The sequence below is a fragment of the Trachurus trachurus genome (assembly GCF_905171665.1).
Source record: "Trachurus trachurus genome assembly, chromosome: 21".
Classification (NCBI taxonomy): Eukaryota; Metazoa; Chordata; class Actinopteri; order Carangiformes; family Carangidae; genus Trachurus; species Trachurus trachurus.
The window spans coordinates 12,795,596-12,813,892 of NC_139899.1; the positions used below are offsets into that span (position 1 = coordinate 12,795,596).

Here is an 18,297-nt window from a genome sequence, read left to right on the forward strand (position 1 = left end):
CCCCCTTTTCAAATAAAATCCTGTTTTATGTTTTACCATGTCCTGTTTTTCCACATTGCAGATGACGATAAGAGTATGCTAACAGAGCAGATTGAGCCTTTGCCCAACGTGCCCAGCCCAGTCAAAAAGCCGGCTGTGGCCCCCGCCAAGCAGACGCAGCAAAAGAAACCAGAGAAACAGGAGAAGCCGGTCAAACCAAAGGCTAAAGGAGGGCGGGCCAGAGGTCGAATCTCCACACCTGAACGCAAGCCTGTCCGCAAAGAACCCGTCTTCATCCCCAGAGAGGACCTCAAGAAGAAAAAAGGTTCTCGTCACCTCAATTTCCTTTTGACTTCATGTGGTTTGTTTTTCATTTATTTTTCTTAGATTGAATAGTTTCCTACCAGCTGTTGTTAAGTGCAGTTCAGCAATTACTAGAATTTAAAAGGGGGGATTTTTCATTCCTCATATTTTTTTACATCAGCCTCAGTCTCTGCTTGGTGTTGTCCCGTTTGCTTCTGACAATGACCCTGTTTCCTCTGATAATGTAGCAGTGATAAGGAAGGCTGAGCTTACCAAAAAAATGGAGACTCAATCCCAGTCCCCATCCAGGAGGAGCATGATGAAGCCAGCTGTCCGCGAGACCCGCCCCACCCAGCACCACTCCTGCCCCAGGAGGAGAACCACAGGTGACACTTTGCCTTTAGTCTGTCACACACCTGGTGCTGCAGAGTCACCAGAGGACCAGCTTCTCACAGCATTTTACCTCCACTCTCAGCTTCCGTTTGATTTCAGCTTCCATTCTGTTGTTATTGGTTTGTATTTGTCATGTAGGTTTCATTGTATTCAAACACAATAAAAAAACTGACTGTCATTCTCGTTTCATTTGGTTTGATTTATTTTATTTTTCTTGTTGTTGTTTTTTTGCTCACTCATTCTGTTCCATGAAAAGTAACTTGAAAACCTCTGCATAAATGTGTGTTTCTATGTCACTACATGAGCACTGTTATATGTGCACGTGCACTCATGTATCTGTAACCACACCTAACAGGTATACTCACTCTCATTGCAGCAACGTAAACAAATTCAAATGCTGTGTCTGAAATCACCTGTCACATTCACTCACTTCATTCTCACTAATACTAATCCTCCTATACAGCTACACACCTTATAGTAAGAGCACGGTCCATGCCAGGTAGTGCCCTATATAAGTTCACATTTGCACTTGTACATTTAGTGCAATTTTGGGCACAGCTTAGATTTTTCAGCTAATGTTGAATTACTCTTAATGCATCTTTATGTACCATTTCCAGCAGTGACTTTATGCGCTCCAGCTGTTTGGTGGTCTGCCCACTCCTCACATTGATATGCTTCTCATTTCTATCATTGTTTCAAATATTTCAAGCTTTCACTGATGATCATAGTCTTTGGTCATGCAAGTAATAAAACCTCTCTGACCCCTCTGGTCTTTTTAAGAATTACATATCCACTCCACCACCATTTCAACCTATGGTTGCCAAGCAACTAGTAATCCATGGTTTTGTTCTAAGGGACCTGCTACTATAAAGACTCTGTAATGCTGCTGTGTCCCAGAGGCAGTTTGCACTTCATTTTCCCCTGACGGACTGGATTCTGTGTCACTGATGATGAAAGCCCAGTATACTGCTGCATTGCCCCAATTAGATTATTTTCCAACATTGCCTTACATAATACAATATCCCCCATTCTCTGTGATATCACGCCAAATCTTTACAGAACCAAGCTCTCAAGGGGTGGAGCAACTGGCACCCACAGAACATTTAATTTGTCATAGAGTTCACAATGCCAAATTTTAGATCACAAAGTTGGATGCCTACATTTTTATAATTCCAAACCAAAAATCCTGAAAAGGATAAAGAAAAATATGGTACTAATCTTGCAAAGTGAAACACGTCAAAAGGCTCTCGCTTCTGAAAATTAACACATTCTTCATTTTGATTTGTCTTAAACTTCTGTTTCTCTCCATCCCTCAGAGGCCCTACCAGACGGTCGCCAGCCTCTTAGTGTCGCAAGACAGTCTCGTGACAGAGCATCGGTGAGTATACTCTAACTCTGCCCGGCCAACAATGGCATATTGTGTGTCCCCTGAACCACTAAGAGAGGGAAAAAAAAACTGCCAGGATTCACTGGCAAAGAGATGCCACCTATCACTGACCAGAAAACCAGACTTGCCAACATGTCTGCCGTGTCTTTCATTGTCGTTGGTGTGATACATTTCAAACCCCAACCTCTTGCTACTGACATGGAGTCACGAATACACAAGCTTCCTGTGTGCATCGTCGGTGCATGAACTGAAACAATACCACATTAATAATGCAGAATAATTATCTCTAGAATTAAGATTCATTAAAAATCTGTCAACATATTTTTCTCTTGTGGCCTCCAGAGCAACCTACTAATCTGTTCAGATAAACACATCACATACAGTTTAAACAAGTCTCCCCTCTTTCTCAATCCTAATCTCTGCACCAAAAACAGCACACTGCATTCTATATTAACGCCACTTTTCCCTCCTATTTTAATGAAAAATATTTATATCGTTCGGTTGCTGTTGCTTTTTGTTTGCTATTGTTGCCTTGTTTAATGGGTTTTTTGCACAAGTAGATAAGACAGATCCATTTAGAGTGTTGTTGTTTTTTTTTGCTGAGTGGGTGTTGAATCACCCTGTGACATTTCTCCAGCGGCTGTGGTCGTGACTCCATTTTACTCCTCCACCATGGTAATGACAGTTATTGTGACTAAAATAACACAGTTTCTGCATTTCTTGAATGTCATGTCATTACTGCATACTGTAAGTGTATTCTGTGACTTTGAGCCCACATCATATTCCACTTTTGATGCACACAGTCTACAGATACATCTCTAACTGCGGATAGCAGTGAAATCTTGCATGTGCATGGTGAACAGAACTGTGCAGATTCTTTGTCTTTTGTTTTCATTTTCACAGATCAACATTGTTTTTTCTGTTTCCTTTATGACATGTTCAGAATGACTGCATGTATGGCTGTGTTGTTGAGCTATGATTGGGTGCTAAGCACACAAGATCTGGTGTTAATGTTTCATTCCTCATCACATACACGGTACTTCAGATCTTTGTGCTCTGATAATGCATGTTAAGCACTTTTTTTTCTCCCACCATTCTCTTTCCATCCTGGGTCTGTCCTGTATTTTGGTGCCATGCTACTCACCCACCCGACGCCACCATTGTACCATCTCAGTGCCATTTCCAGCGTTTGCCACTAACAAAGATCCCCACCTCCATATCCAGAGTGACTTCATCATTAGATAGACCTCGCCCTGCCTCAGCAGAGCCTCTAGGCTCCCCAATCTTACAAAGATTCATAGCCAAGGTAGGTGTTTGGTATAGCAGAACTGTAGCTGCAGGTCTGAAGTTCCGGAGATCTGAACAGACCATTATTATGATTCGTTCAAAACGTACTTTCATTTTGTCATATTGTGCACTTCACCTCCAACGGAGCTGCTGCCTCGGTCTGAGAAATCCTGTCTTGTCCCTGGTGTGTGCCAACAGGACGGCGGATCACGGAGCCCAGACAAGAGGTCCTCACTGCCACGGCACCACGGCTCCATCCTGAGTCGCCGTGGCTACCACGACCAAGAGGAGAGCTCCACCTCCATCACCAGCTCCGGCTCCACGGCTCCCCGCAGGCCCACATGTAAGCTGCAGCTCCTCTGATCAAGTCGCATTATATAGGTGGCATTAGAAAGCCTAAAGCTAACATCTGATTCAACCAATATAACTTTTCAGAAGACTCTCCAAAACTTACTGTGATCATTTACATTTTAATACATACATATTAAGCTTTCAGATGAATTATAAAACATACTCCCAGCAAGATAAGTGGGCATCTATTACTGTAGTTCAAAAGCCTTTTTTACATTTTTTGATTATTTCAACAAGACCTGCCTTCAGTGTGCATCAAACGTCTTTGAAGGTTGATAGAAACACACATTTCTTTAGCACAGATCCAGGTGAATGCATGTGGGATTTAACTGCTTGTAAATCTGCCTTTGTTTCTTCTTCTTTGTTGTGCCTTAAATCTTTCCTCTCTTGCCTTCTGTAGCGTTTCGCACTGAGATGAGGGCAGAGCATAGGACAGGACGAGCCCCTAGTATGACAGGTAGAGGGGATTTTCTATACCTCTGTTTGTGTGATAATAGCTAAAAATGTTTTTTACAGGATTAGTGCAACGGATTTTATTAGGTTGTACAAGTCTTCTTAGTAAATTGGTACAAAACATCTGTAATGATAAGTTGTTATTATAAAATGCATGTTAAATATTTTTTCTTGCAGTGACAGGATTTTATTATACAGCGTTAACCCTTTCACTTCTTCCAACCAGCTACCGAATCAATGCGCTCCCGTTCCGCTCGCAGTGGCCACTCCACTCCCCGCACTCCTGGCTCCACAGCCATCACCCCAGGGACCCCTCCCAGCTACTCATCATCCTCAAGGACCCCCGGAACCCCTCGCTCTCTCAGCTTGATTTCCCAGGAGAGGAAGGTGGCCGTAGTCCGCACCCCGCCAAAATCGCCTGCAACCACACCCAAGCAGCTCCGCATCATTAACCAGCCACTGCCTGACTTCAAGAACATCAGGTCCAAGATCGGCTCCACGGAGAATATCAAGTACCAGCCCAAAGGAGGACAGGTGACACTCTTCTTCCACACTTCCTCCCAAAACCTGTTGCTTTTTGACTTAACTAGCCTTTTATTGATATCATTTCTGCAGTGTTGCGTTCTTCTTTTATCTGGTTGTCATGTGTTTCACGCTTTTGTTCTACCTGTTTCTGTTTTACAATGTTAAAGACAGAAACTGTCATTGAGAAACTTGTTTTTGTTAGTGCAAGTAATATGTAGTAAATATGAAGAATTTGTGTCAGTTTCCCCAAAGGTCCATAACACACAAACCAGCCATTATATTAAAACCAGTAACTGGTTTCAATGTAGTGGCTGATTGTCATAGATGTAGGCTATACAATACAGTAGACTATACACCACTGGTATGCTCTGAGGACAATATTAACAGTTGTGTTAATGTGTCTTTTTGTGTAATGTCTTCTGCCTTAATTTCTGCTTTGATATGCTTATTTCCCATGGCCCCTCTGTCCCACCTGTGTCACACTCATAGTCCTCTTTAGTCTTTTAGCCCCTGCTTTCTACTGCTCGGCCTCCAATCATCCTGCTGACTCACCAGTAGAAAAGAACAGTGAGTTAAGAAATAATGGTGTTCTGTGGAAGAAAACAATTTAATTCTCACACATACTAGGAAAAAATGAAAGAAATAAGTTTCACCGGACCCTCAAAGTTCAAGGGACTTTCATAAAATAGTGATTTAAAGTTTTTACACACATTGGGTCTCATTCATGAAACGTGAGTAAATCTGTGTGTAGATTTGCACATAAAAGCTCACTCTACTAAAACTCTCCTCCGGATTCATGAACGGTGCGGGAAACTCAGATTTGATCGTAAACACGTGTGTAAGATGATGAATGCCAACCCATCGTAAACTAACAACACGCCCCCGGTGATCAGCAATTAGCATAGATCTCCATACATGAATAGCCATATAAGGAGATCCTGACCACCATATTAGGAGATAGGTGCAACCTGTTCACCTGCAGCCATGACGCAAACGAGGAAAGAGGGAGAGAGAGAAAAAAAGAGAGATCGTGGATCGAAGTCATTTTGGCTGAAGTGGAGTCCAGAAAAAATATTTTATTCTCTTCTGTTGGTAGTGATGTGACTGGGACAGGTCAAAGGCGTGGAGGGAAGTAACAGATTTAGTGAAATAAGTAGCCTATCCTTGGTTGATTAAAGAACTGTTTAAGAAGTAAAGCCAGAATAGTTCGATATGAAACATGAAAAAAACAAAAACACACCTCCACGCACAGCCTGGGCTCTGGAACCCAACTCCTTGAGAGAGGCTGGACTCTCTTCCACTCTGGAGTTGCCCATGGTGAGAGGCGGCGAGCTGGTGTGGGCTTGCTCATAGCTCCCCAGCTCAGCCGCCATGTGTTGGAGTTCTCCCCACTTAACGAGAGGGTCGCTTCCCTGCGCCTTCGGGTCGGGGATATGTCTCTCACTGTCGTTTCGGCCTACGGGCCGAACGGCAGTGCAGAGTACCCGGCCTTCCTGGAGGCCCTGGGAGGGGTGCTGGAAAGTGCCCCAACTGGGGACTCCATCGTTCTGTTGGGGGACTCAACGCTCACGTGGGCAGCGACAGTGTTACCTGGAGAGGTGTGATTGGGAGGAACGGCCTCCCCGATCTGAACCCGAGTGGTGTTTTGTTATTGGACTTCTGTGCTAGCCACAGTCTGTCCATAACGAACACCATGTTCGAGCATAAGGGTGTCCATCAGTGCACGTGGCACCAGGACACCCTAGGACGGAGGTCAATGATCGACTTTGTAGTCGTGTCATCTGACCTCCGGCCGGGTGAAGAGAGGGGCTGAGCTGTCAACTGATCACCACCTGGTGGTGAGTTGGATCCGCTGGCAGGGGAGGAAGCTGGTCAGACCTGGAAGACCCAAGCGTATCGTGAGGGTCTGCTGGGAACGTCTGGCAGAATCCCCTGTCAGGGAGGTCTTCAACTCCCACCTCCGGGAGAGCTTTGACCGGATTCCGAGGGAGGCCGGAGACATTGAGTCTGAATGGACCATGTTCTCCGCTTCCATTGTTGACGCGGCCGTCCGGAGCTGTGGCCGTAAGGTCTCCGGTGCCTGTCGCGGTGGCAATCCCCGAACCCGGTGGTGGACCCCGGAAGTAAGGGATGCCGTCAAGCTGAAGAAGGAGTCCTACCGAGCCTGGCTAGCTCGGGGGACCCCCGAGGCAGCTGACGGGTACCGGCAGGCCAAGCGGACAGCAGCTCGGGCGGTCACGGAAGCAAAAACTCGGGTCTGGGAAAAGTTCGGGAGGCCATGGAGGAGGACTACCGGTCAGCCTCGAGGAAATTCTGGCAAACCATCCGGCGCCTCAGGAGGGGGAAGCAGTGCTCCACCAACACTGTTTACAGTGGAGGAGGGGAGCTGTTGACCTCGACTGGGGATATCGTCGGGCGGTGGAAGGAATACTTCGAGGATCTCCTCAATCCCACTGACACGCCTTCCGTCGAGGAAGCAGAGGCTGAGGACTCAGAGGTTGATTCATTCATCACCCAAGCTGAAGTCACTGAGGTAGTCCGGAAGCTCCTCAGTGGCAAGGCACTGGGGGTGGATGAAATCCGCCCTGAGTACCTCAAGTCTCTGGATGTTGCGGGGCTGTCGTGGCTGACACGCCTCTGCAGCATCGCGTGGCAGTCGGGGACAGTGCCTCTGGACTGGCAGACCGGGGTGGTGGTCCCTCTCTTCAAAAAGGGGGACCGGAGGGTGTGTCCCAACTACCGGGGGATCACACTCCTCAGCCTCCCGGGGAAAGTCTATTCCAGGGTGCTGGAGAGGAGAATTCGGCCGATAGTCGAACCTCGGATTCAGGAGGAACAATGCGGTTTTCGTCCTGGCCGTGGAACGCTGGACCAGCTCTACACCCTCCGCAGGGTGCTCGAGGGCGCATGGGAGTTTGCCCAACCAGTCCACATGTGTTTTGTGGACTTGGAGAAGGCTTTCGACCGTGTCCCACGTGGCATCCTGTGGGAGGTGCTCCGAGAGTATGGGGTCGGAGGCCCTCTGCTGAGGGCAGTACGGTCCCTGTATGACCGGAGCAGGAGCTTGGTTCGCATTGCCGGCAGTAAGTCAGACCTGTTCCCGGTGCGTGTTGGACTCCGGCAGGGCTGCCCTTTGTCACCGGTTCTGTTCATTATTTTTATGGACAGAATTTCTAGGTGCAGCCAAGGGCCGGAGGGGGTACGGTTCGGGAGCCACTTGATTTCATCTCTGCTTTTTGCAGATGATGTGGTCTTGTTGGCTCCCTCGAGCCAGGACCTTCAGCATGCACTGGGACGGTTTGCAGCCGAGTGTGAAGCAGCTGGGATGAGAATCAGCACCTCTAAGTCCGAGGCCATGGTTCTCGACCGGAAAAAGGTGGCTTGCACCCTCCAGGCCGGGGGAGAGTTCCTGCCTCAGGTGGAGGAGTTTAAGTATCTCGGGGTCTTGTTCACGAGTGAGGGGAGAATGGAGCGCGAGATCGACAGGCGGATCGGTGCGGCGGCCGCAGTAATGCGGTCATTGTATCGGTCCGTCGTGGTGAAGAAGGAGCTGAGCCGAAAGGCAAAGCTCTCGATTTACCGGTCGATCTACGTTCCCACCCTCACCTATGGTCATGAACTCTGGGTCATGACCGAAAGAACTGGATCCCGGATACAAGCGGCCGAAATGAGTAATGAGTAGAGCCGCTGCTCCTCCACATCGAGAGGAGTCAGCTGAGGTGGCTCGGGCACCTGTATAGGATGCCCCCTGGACGCCTCCCTCGTGAGGTGTTCCGGGCATGTCCCACCGGGAGGAGGCCCCGAGGAAGACCCAGGACACGCTGGAGTGACTACGTCACTCGGCTGGCCTGGGAACGCCTTGGGGTCCCCCCGGAAGAGCTGGAGGAAGTTTCCGGGGAGAGGGAAGTCTGGGGATCCCTGCTCCGACTGCTGCCCCCGTGACCCGATTCCGGATAAGCGGCGGACAATGGATGGATGGATGGAAAAACACAACTACAGAGCTACAGCAGTGACGGGAAGGGGAGGCTCTTCACAGTCTCAGCTGTAGAGGAGCATGGTTGTATCAACACATGAAGTTATATAGGCAGGTTATATTGTTACAGAACCAGCCGTCTGTCACAGCTCCATCCAAACCGGTGCTGACTGCGCTGCTGCGCAGGGTGAAGTGTGCGCCCACCGAGCGCGTACTGTAGCAACACAAAAAAGTTTTTCCGGTTTTATATCATATTATTATCATCATTAGATGGAGCCTTGACGTGTTTGTGCGTGTCTGATCCCTAAAACGTCTCTCTCTCCAAATATTTCTAATTGTTTGTCATGTTTAAATGACGTGTTTCAAAGGCGTCGGCGTATTTTGAACATGAGAGAGAGTAATACGGATTAAAATTGTAATTTTCAACAGTAACAAGCAGTATTTATTTGCATTCCTACATTTACACAAGCGCTACACACAGCCCGGAGCAGGTGTAGATTTTGTGAGTAGCTACGAAAAAATCAGCACTACTAAAAGATTGATGAATGCGGAAATCCACGTAAATTTGCGCTGCTCAGGGTTTACACACAAATCCGTGCTGCTCACGTTTCATGAATGAGACCCACTAAGTTTATTGTTTGATTTACCAGTCAGTAATTAACTCACACTGGTGTCCCTACTGTATATGCAACTACAAGTAGCTATTTGTAGTATATGAGTAAAGCTCAGTGAAGTGAGTTGAGCATGTAGCTGGAAAGCAGATGTATGAACCAAATCAGTACTAAAAGTTGACAATATCAGTTTAACATTTCTCACATGACAAGAGTGAGAGCTGTCCATGTTACTGTGTAAAGTGAGTAGCAGTTTTTTTTATACAACTAAGGCAGTAGGTGCTCCATCAGGGTGCCCGCAACTTAACATACAAACAGAACAACCAAATGTGTCTCAGGTCAGATGACCGTTTCCATCCATGGATCATCGGATCGATTCTCTACAAGTTTTACTTTAACAAAAAGTAACAATCTCTATGATGTCAGATTTGTAGTCATGTCATTACTCTCATGCCTCTTAGGCTTCATTCAAATTTCAAAATATACGTGAGCTCAGTCTGACGTCACATTGAACGTCAAAACAGTGAGCAGCGTTTGTCCCCATGGCTCTGTGAAGTGAAGGCAGCACTCCAGCAAGAAAATCTGCATTTCAAATCTCGTTTTCCACAAAATTTGCATTAGCAGCGTGTTTTGGGAGCGTGTATCTTACAGTTTGACAAATATCTTGTTCTGAAACACAAAGTCAGCACTGCAACAGGAAGCACAGTAATGAAAACAGCAATGTGTCTGTAGCCATCAGCTCTTACAAGCCTCCACTGATGATCTGATTAGGAGTCTAAGCACTTGGCTGACATCTTTATGACTTGCCAGGTCGCTGCACTGCTCTGTGCAGCCAGCCACAAAATAGGGAGGGATCATGTTCCAAATGCCTCCCTGTCATCTGCAGGAGAAACGGCCCGAGTGGAGTCTCTGTGCATGTGTGCATGCGCGCTTCTGTGTGCTAGCATGCATGCTGGGTTGTAATCGGCGACAATGCTAAAGCTGGTAATGCTGTGCTTTTCATGCAAATCTCTTATGGGTGAGAGCTGCGCAGAGTGTAAGACAGATGACAAGTTGCCTCTTTAATCTTACAAATCTTTATTGCCAGCTTTTACTTTGGGTATGTGTGTGTGTTTCTTTTAGGATCTTGCAGCAAAATGTCACCCTATGCAGTTTGACTCATTATGAGGGTTAAACTTGACAGCCCAAGTAATCCAGTGTTCCCCATGAAGTGCAACATGGGGAGATGTTTGACCTGAAGTCTTGTAGCTGTGGTCCATGATCAGGTCGTTTCTGCTTACTGTATGTTTGCCTGTGAACATCTGAGACGACCAAGGGTTCCCTCTTTAGTAGATACACACATTAATTGAATTATTGAATTATTTCCTACGTAATAACTAGTAACCTTAAAGGGATACTTCACCTAAAATTGATAATTCACCAAAACCATGAATGTAAACACGGAAGAACATCTCGTAACAAATCTCGCGCATGCGCACAAACATCAATAGAGCCACTGGGAGCTACTACTACAACAAGGCTAATAACAGAGATCAAATTATTTTTTTCGAACAACTTTTTCATGTTGGGGCTTCAGGACACTTGGGTCAGTACGGACAAGCAGTATGGAGGTATTTGGATGTTTGATAGTATGTGTTTTTGGACGATTCAAAAGTGAGCACTATCCGCCGCCATTATATGAAAATTTGTTGCCAGCCGGACCCCCCCCTGGAACTCCAAAAGCGTTTTGATGACTCCGAAAGTTCTCCAAACCGTCCGTTAGCATGACACAGAGTAGAAAATTGGTGAATTATCGATTTTGGGTGAAGTATCCCTTTAAAGTTAACTATGAGCTATCAGTGATGCGGTTTCGGCTAAGAGAGAGTCATGTGGTTAATTAATACAAAAATGATTCAAGATTTTTAAAAATAGACATCACCAGCAGTCAAGTGTGAACACCCTCCAAAGAACATTCTTTACCTTTTTCATAAAAGCATTAAGTCAAGTTTTTTACATTGTTGCTAGTTGGAGTAGGGTGATGTTGATTCAATTTTCAACATTCAGTCTCTGATTCCTCAGTATGCTTTTCCTTTTGGGTATACAATAGTTATTTTAAGACTAAGAGTTGCAGCCCATGCAGTTACAAAATTGGGAACATGAAGAAGCTGGTTGAGTCATGGTCCTCATCCCACCCACTCGTCTGTCTTGTGTGGCTTGTGACTGAAATAATCCCGAATTGTCCATCAGCAGCATAAAGCTATTGTCACACAATGAGCTCCTATTTCCACAGTGTGAAAAACACCCTCATGTCTTTCAGTTGGATTTCAGTTCAGATGATAAAATCCTGCACGTTTGATGTGCAATATTTTAGTCCCATATAAAGCACAAGTGATAGTACTGTACCTCCCTCCTGACCTTTGATAGTCCCCAGCAGGTCCAAGTAGTTCCTTCCTGTACCCAGCAGCTCCTGTAGTGAGCCTCACCCAGACACTGACCTGTCCGTTGATTGTCCTTATAGAAGCACAAGGACCAAAGTATGTCAACAGAGGCCAAACACAAGGCCTCGTGGATCTGGAAGTCAGTGCTGCGCCTCATCTCCGTCACTCTGTGTCTGTCTGGGGCACAGAGTGTCACCTGGACCCAAGACCTGCTGGTACACATCAGCACTGTTACCATGTGTTTTAGAGCCTGGATGAGCGTGCACCACTGAAATAATTAGATACATTAATATCAGGAAAAAAATGATACATTTAAAGGACTATTCTTGATTTATTAAATAAAAAAAATCTACGACACAGTTTTTCAACCCCATTCATTTACACAGAGTTTTACATATTTCATGAACTAAGTCAAAGCTACAGAACAGGAGATGTTCTGTCTCTCAACTATAACTCAACTATAAGTTAAGACAGGCCGATGTCTACATAAATGGTTTGACATAAGATGGCAAGAATATATTACTTCATTATAGTAACATTTATAAAAAAATATTGATTATTACAGATATGTAACGTACGCTTAGAAATGTATCTTTCACCCAAAGCCTGTATTTATTCCAGTTGCACAGCCCATGACCCATAGTTTTCAAGAAGTAGTTTTCAACAGTTTTGAAATACACCAAGTTTCCGGGCTGTTTATGGAGTCAAACTTGATGGGAAGTATAATTGATTGACTGTCTATTCCAGTGGCCCATGAGCCATTATACCGGGTGAGAAAATGAATTTTGTAGAAGCTCCACAGGTAAACACAGTAACAAAAAGCCTCAAAAGAAAACGTCAATATCCAGAGAAGGTTGTTAGAAATAGAACAGATTTTTTGAAAGTATTCCTTTCTGATTTGTCTATCCTACAACAAGCACTGAATCCCTTCCCCTGTGTAAGAGCTGCGTGCTGTCTGTGTATTTCTCCATAGAATCATATTTTAAACAAGAAGGTGGACTTTGGGCACGTAATATCAAAATGCAGTGCCGAGGATAATCTGAAGCATTCTCCTCCTGAAGACGATGTATGTACCCTGCCATCCTTACCCTCCTCAAATGAGGTGGTGGGTGATGGCCATGTTTAACATTAGCTTAAAGTCCAGTTAAGTTATATGCAGCTGCTGCTTCTTGTGCTGTGCAAAGCTGTATATATAGCTAGTGGTCTAGTATCGTAGTACTTGTAATTTACCTTTAAATCCTGCATTTGTATTAATTCTTGTGCATGGAACTTATTTATGATTCACTGCCTCCCTTGCTGCCTTTGGTTTCTGGGTAATAAGGACCACTTTTAAAGCTTGGTTGTACAAATGTAAACATATCTTACTCACATACCCACAATCCATCAGAAAAAAAACAATGCAACTGGTCGGTCTGTCTGTCTGGTTTGAACCACTGTGAGCTGTGCCATAAACCCCAGAATAACTTAACTGCCTGGCACCAAGGAGGAGGCTTCATGGTTAGAGAGCCAGATGACCTAAGCCATGTGTTGGCAAACGTCTGCTGTGCTCAAGTGTACTTGAATTACATTCTAAATCCTACTGAGTTGCCATTAGAGGGGGCTAAGTAAGAAGGAAATGTTCCCCACAGAAAAGTCTGTTAGTTTCCCATCAGTCCTGTTCATAGCGCTGTGCATCTTAGGTCTGGTTTCTTTGTCCAGTAGTTATTTTACATTGTCATATCACAGTGGTTGTAAATTGTCCCAGAGACTAGTAGTAGGTCTGTCATTGAATTTATTGTGTTGGTTCATGGCTCTGATTTCCATTCCCCCAGTCATGTTAGTTTGTTTTGTATACAATGTTCAAATCCAGATGTTGATGAACATTAAAGCAGCACTAAGTAACTTTTCAACCTTCATAAAATATTTTCATAACTTTTGTGATGGTACATCGACTTACAACAAGTTGAATGACACCTCTGTCGTGGTCTGAGGGGGTCTGTATCTCTTTCTCTGACACTAAGCAGCTTTGAGGAGCATGGTAGGAACCCAGCTCTCACTTTACTTTCACTTTCACTTTTGCGAGTCACAACAAGGAGGGAACAGGCAAAACGGCACTTTAGCAATGGATTATGTTTGTGTTTTCACTTTGAATTGATCCACTGGAAACAGAAACTTAGTTTTGATGTCTTCTGTTAATTTTAATGCAGGATATTTACAGGGCTTCACGCTAGTGCTCATTGGAAATGGAGTCTTCCTTCAGGCAAAACACTACCGCTTTGGTCCACAGGCGCCGCCAAACTCAACCAAAACTGAAAGTTCTTTAGTACTGCTTTAATGAAAGACAGAAAAATTTTCATTATCTTCCTTATTCCCTAATTCCTCCTCTCCTCTCCTCATCTGTTAGGATGAGTGTTTCAGTTCAGGTTTTTAGTCAAAATAGAGGCTAAAGACTTTAAATTCCTTTAATTTGTTACAGGTAATATGATATAAGTGCTAATTAAAATAATGAAAGACTGGTTCAGCACAGTTTTTACCTCTCATTACCTATGCACTACTAGCTTTGGGGGGAATTTTTATGCTAATGTCCTTTTATTCATTCAATTTCATGCCTTTATTCTTTTACTTAAAACCAGAAAGAAAATGTACATCAGATATTTTATAGACCCAAAGGAAAGCAGTGACAGAAAACACGGTGCTAATTGGGAACTGGACACAAACACAGTTTATGACCAGCAAGGTCCTGTTTGCCAGTTACTGTCTGTGCTGTTTGCCTGCTGAACAACCCCCCCACCCCCATTTACTGGGTCTAACAAAGCATGGTTTTAAGTTATGATGAAGAAAATACAGAACAATTCAAGTCTCATACACCTCCTCTCCTCTCCTCTCCTCTCCTCTCATCTCCTCTCCTTTCCTTTCCTCTCCTCTCCTCTCTCCTCTCTCCAGTGCTTTGGATATGTATGTTCTCTTCTCTCTCCAATAGCTCCCATCGCTTTTACTGTACAACTGGGAAAAATGTATCAACTGTCCGTGTTTATGTGCCAACTCTGCTGTGTCTGCATCTCACTCCTGCTTTCTCTCCTTGCAGCTACAGAGAGCTGTTCACCATCCCTGCACAGTCATACATTTTTATAATACCCGCATCCTAATGGTCTCAAGTTTGAAATACTTTTAATTTGCATTTTCTGGTACAGTATTTTGAATCCGAACAGGGACAGGTGAAACCATAAAGAAAAGTTTTGACTCTTTGTTTTATTACATAACAAATTGATTGCAGCTAACCCTTTTTTAAATGTCATGCTTCTCTGCACCAAAGTTTTTTACTACCTACACATGGGGCTGAAAAGCACACTAACTAGCCTTGGCTTCAATTTGACTGCAAGAATCTAGGATATAATGGGATGTGATGCGGATTTCTAGGAAATAAAGAGGATCCACCGAAGAGTTACCATATGTAGCACATATACTCTAGCGTTAAGGCTCATGCTGTGAGATGAATGTGTCATGCCTTGTAGCTCAGAGTGATTGTATCCACTGCAGTATATGATGTAGGGGATACAACGTGTGTCAGGTGTTAGTGCCTTCATGGGAGCCAAACAAACTCTGATGTCTACTACAGACTACTTCCTGAGCGGGAGAATAGAAAGTGTCTAAAGAGATGTTTAAACTGAAGTGCCATGCCAGAAAGCCCAAGACTTTTCCCACCTCATTCCTGACCTCCACCCCTGCAGGTTCTCATCCCCAGTGTTAAGCTGGACTATAGCCATGTTCAGTCTAGGTGTGGGTCCTTGGACAGGCGGGGCTACTCAGCAGGAGGTGGAAACGTGAGTCTTGTGCCACAAGTCCATTGTCTCTGTGTTCATGTCAGTGTTTATTTGTGTTTTCCCCGTGTTGCCTTTTCCTCTCATTCCACCTCACGTTACAATCTTCCACTGTGTTGTTAAGTCACTCATTCACTAAGTCAGTAGTGTGGGTGCCCTTCACCTGATGGCTCTTTATCAACACAACATCCTTCACGAGTGGTTTGTTTCCTGCGAGGGACTTTCATACTCAGGGCTTAATGTCTCCTCCTCCAGCACAACAACATTCAGAACTGTTGCAGCCAGGGCCGTTGTATAGGGGAGAAAGGTGATGATAATTCTAGGGGCCCAGAGCCCAGTGGGGGCCCACAAAAAACCCCAGTAGACTCATCTTTGTATGACTGATTTATTCTGCATAAAACCTTGACTAATACTCATAGTAATGCCACATTAGCATCAAAACAAAGTAGGCTGAATAAAAAATGATAATACATACGTAGTCTAAGAAAAAAAAATGGAAAAGTTAGGGGGTAGGGGCCCATTTTAGTATTCTTTAAGGGGGCCCAGAACTCCTAGCAACGGCCCTGGTTGCAGCTACATGTAAAGCTATTACTACACTATATGTACAGCCACAAATCCAAAGACACGTTATTTTTTAAACGTTTTTATGCATATAAATCTAAAAGCAAACAATTGAACAAAAATTTAATTGAAAACAATTGTCCTCAAGTTATTACTACCAACACTCTTGCCAGCAGGTCTCATCCTCCGCAGGTAGCTCGCTGCATTAAGCCCTTCCCTCTTACTGTAGCTGATTAACTCCGATTGCAGCCGTTTGAGGGCTGCAGGTACAGTGCTCATTTATGTGATGCACATTATCAAAGCGTGGTTATGTCACCTTGTTGATAGTAATGAGACAATTAAAAGTTCTCACTTGACTTCTACCATTTCCCTCAGAATAGTCTGTTCTCACAAAACCTCTATCTATTTGTATCTGACAAACCAGGGTTAGAGGAGATAGCAGCTGCTAGCAACGTTCTGTTTGAATCGACCGTGTTTCAGAGGCAGCACATTTATAATTAATTGTAATTAATTATTAATTATTGTAATTATAATTACATTAAAAACAATAATTTATTGTTTTAACAAAATCACATTTATTTATTTATTTTTTCAACCATATTGGTATGCTCTCAGTTTTACCCTGACATATTTGTTGTGGTAACCATATAAATCATTGTGATTCTGCATTGTTTTGCTGTAGATACAGAAATGTATGCACAGCATGTTTGTATGGGCTCGAGTCAAATAAATAAACAAAGATACTTTCATTTTTGATTTGCAATCACTAAACTTACTTACCCGAAAAAGAAGTGTGAAATTAACCTGAGCTGTTTTGTTACTCTCACCCTAGCCTGCTATGTGTTTAGGAAAAATCATAATTGCATAGTATTATAATCAAATAGCATATCAGATCCCCACCTCAGATTCTAAACATACAAGAGCCTCAGCAGGTAGATAAATATCTCATGTCACTCAGCAGAGAGTGACGACGGCACAGAGGCAATTTGTTGCTTTAAATCACAACTGAACGAATGGCAGCTCCTGCAGCTTTTTATAGCGAGCACATGACTGAGAGCTGAGGGCACTGGTGAAATGGGCAAGCAGCAAGGGGATCTCAAGGCCACGGAGTCGGTGGCTGAGTGGTTGAGTGATCAATTTACTGAACTGGAGACAGAATGACATAGTACATTTTGAATCCAGACAATAGAGGGGAAAAGACAGACAAAGGCCCTGAATTCTGGCTCAGTTAAAATTCATAATTTGGGTCTGAGCATAGGTTTTAGTGCCTGAAACTCAAATGAGGATACTTTTGAAAATAACACAATAATAAAACAGAACAAGGCAAATCAAATCAATATTTGCCTATAAAACAGCTTCAGTTCTCCCAGTTACACTAGTGCACATCTTTTCAAGCTCCTTAGGAAGGTTCTTTCCAGCCTCTTGGAGAACTTGCCACAGGTCCTCCGTGAATTTAGGCCATCTCAGTGTCTTTTACCGCTTCATGCTGTCCCAGACTGACTCCATCATGTTGAGATTAGAACTCTGTGGAGGCCCTGACCATCTGTTGTGCTCCATATTATTCTTGTCTCTGAAGATAATTGTCTTTTGAGGTTGTTTTCGTACTGCACAATGAGACCAATCAAACGTCTCTCTGATGGTGTTTTGTGATGGATAAGCTGTAAACATCTAACATGCCAAACCTCTTTGCACAGGACTCTTGATATGAGTCTGCATGATGATATTGTTATTTCACAGGAAGTGGCCTTTACTTAACATTTTTACCAAATGAAACTGTACATATCCTACACTGAGACATTATATTTGTTCACCTCATGCTCTCATATTCACCTAAGTGCAAATTTTTAAGTGTATATTCAAAGCGAAGTTGTGCTTCTCTCTCAACTATACTATCAAAGAAAGGCAAAAAAAATGAAAGAGGAAAAATATAGACTTCATAAAGATATAATTGCTGGAGAGACGAGTGAAGCTGCAGCCTGATGTTCACCCACGCTGACACAAACCACATCTCATCTCTGTCTGTGAACTCACGCTGTACATCTCTGCTAGTGTTTTGCATGTGTAATAGACGGCCGGCAGGTGAACAGGCTGCATAGCCGCATTATATACTGTCCCCCCCCGTGCACACGGTGTTGTGGTTTCGTCATGTGGCTCATGATCTGCGTGGCTCATCATCGTCTCACTTTCCCCCGCTGTGTTTTTGTCCTCTCGGGCTATTTAAGAGAGGAGAAAATAAAGAACACCAAATCATTGGTTACAA

At 44.1% G+C, this 18,297-nt stretch overlaps 1 protein-coding gene across 1 annotated transcript in view; it reads left to right on the plus strand.

The window, feature by feature from the left end:
* map2 (microtubule-associated protein 2) overlaps positions 1 to 18,297 on the plus strand; it is a gene marked incomplete at both ends in the record, with an annotated part of 40,637 nt that overhangs the window by 17,837 nt on the left and 4,503 nt on the right. Inside the window, 8 exons of the mRNA XM_083997233.1 lie at positions 62 to 304; positions 531 to 668; positions 1,992 to 2,053; positions 3,548 to 3,692; positions 4,101 to 4,157; positions 4,380 to 4,687; positions 12,653 to 12,745; positions 15,387 to 15,479. Coding sequence (XP_083853359.1) covers positions 62 to 304; positions 531 to 668; positions 1,992 to 2,053; positions 3,548 to 3,692; positions 4,101 to 4,157; positions 4,380 to 4,687; positions 12,653 to 12,745; positions 15,387 to 15,479 — 1,139 coding nt within the window. The remainder of the gene's footprint in view (positions 1 to 61; positions 305 to 530; positions 669 to 1,991; positions 2,054 to 3,547; positions 3,693 to 4,100; positions 4,158 to 4,379; positions 4,688 to 12,652; positions 12,746 to 15,386; positions 15,480 to 18,297) is intronic.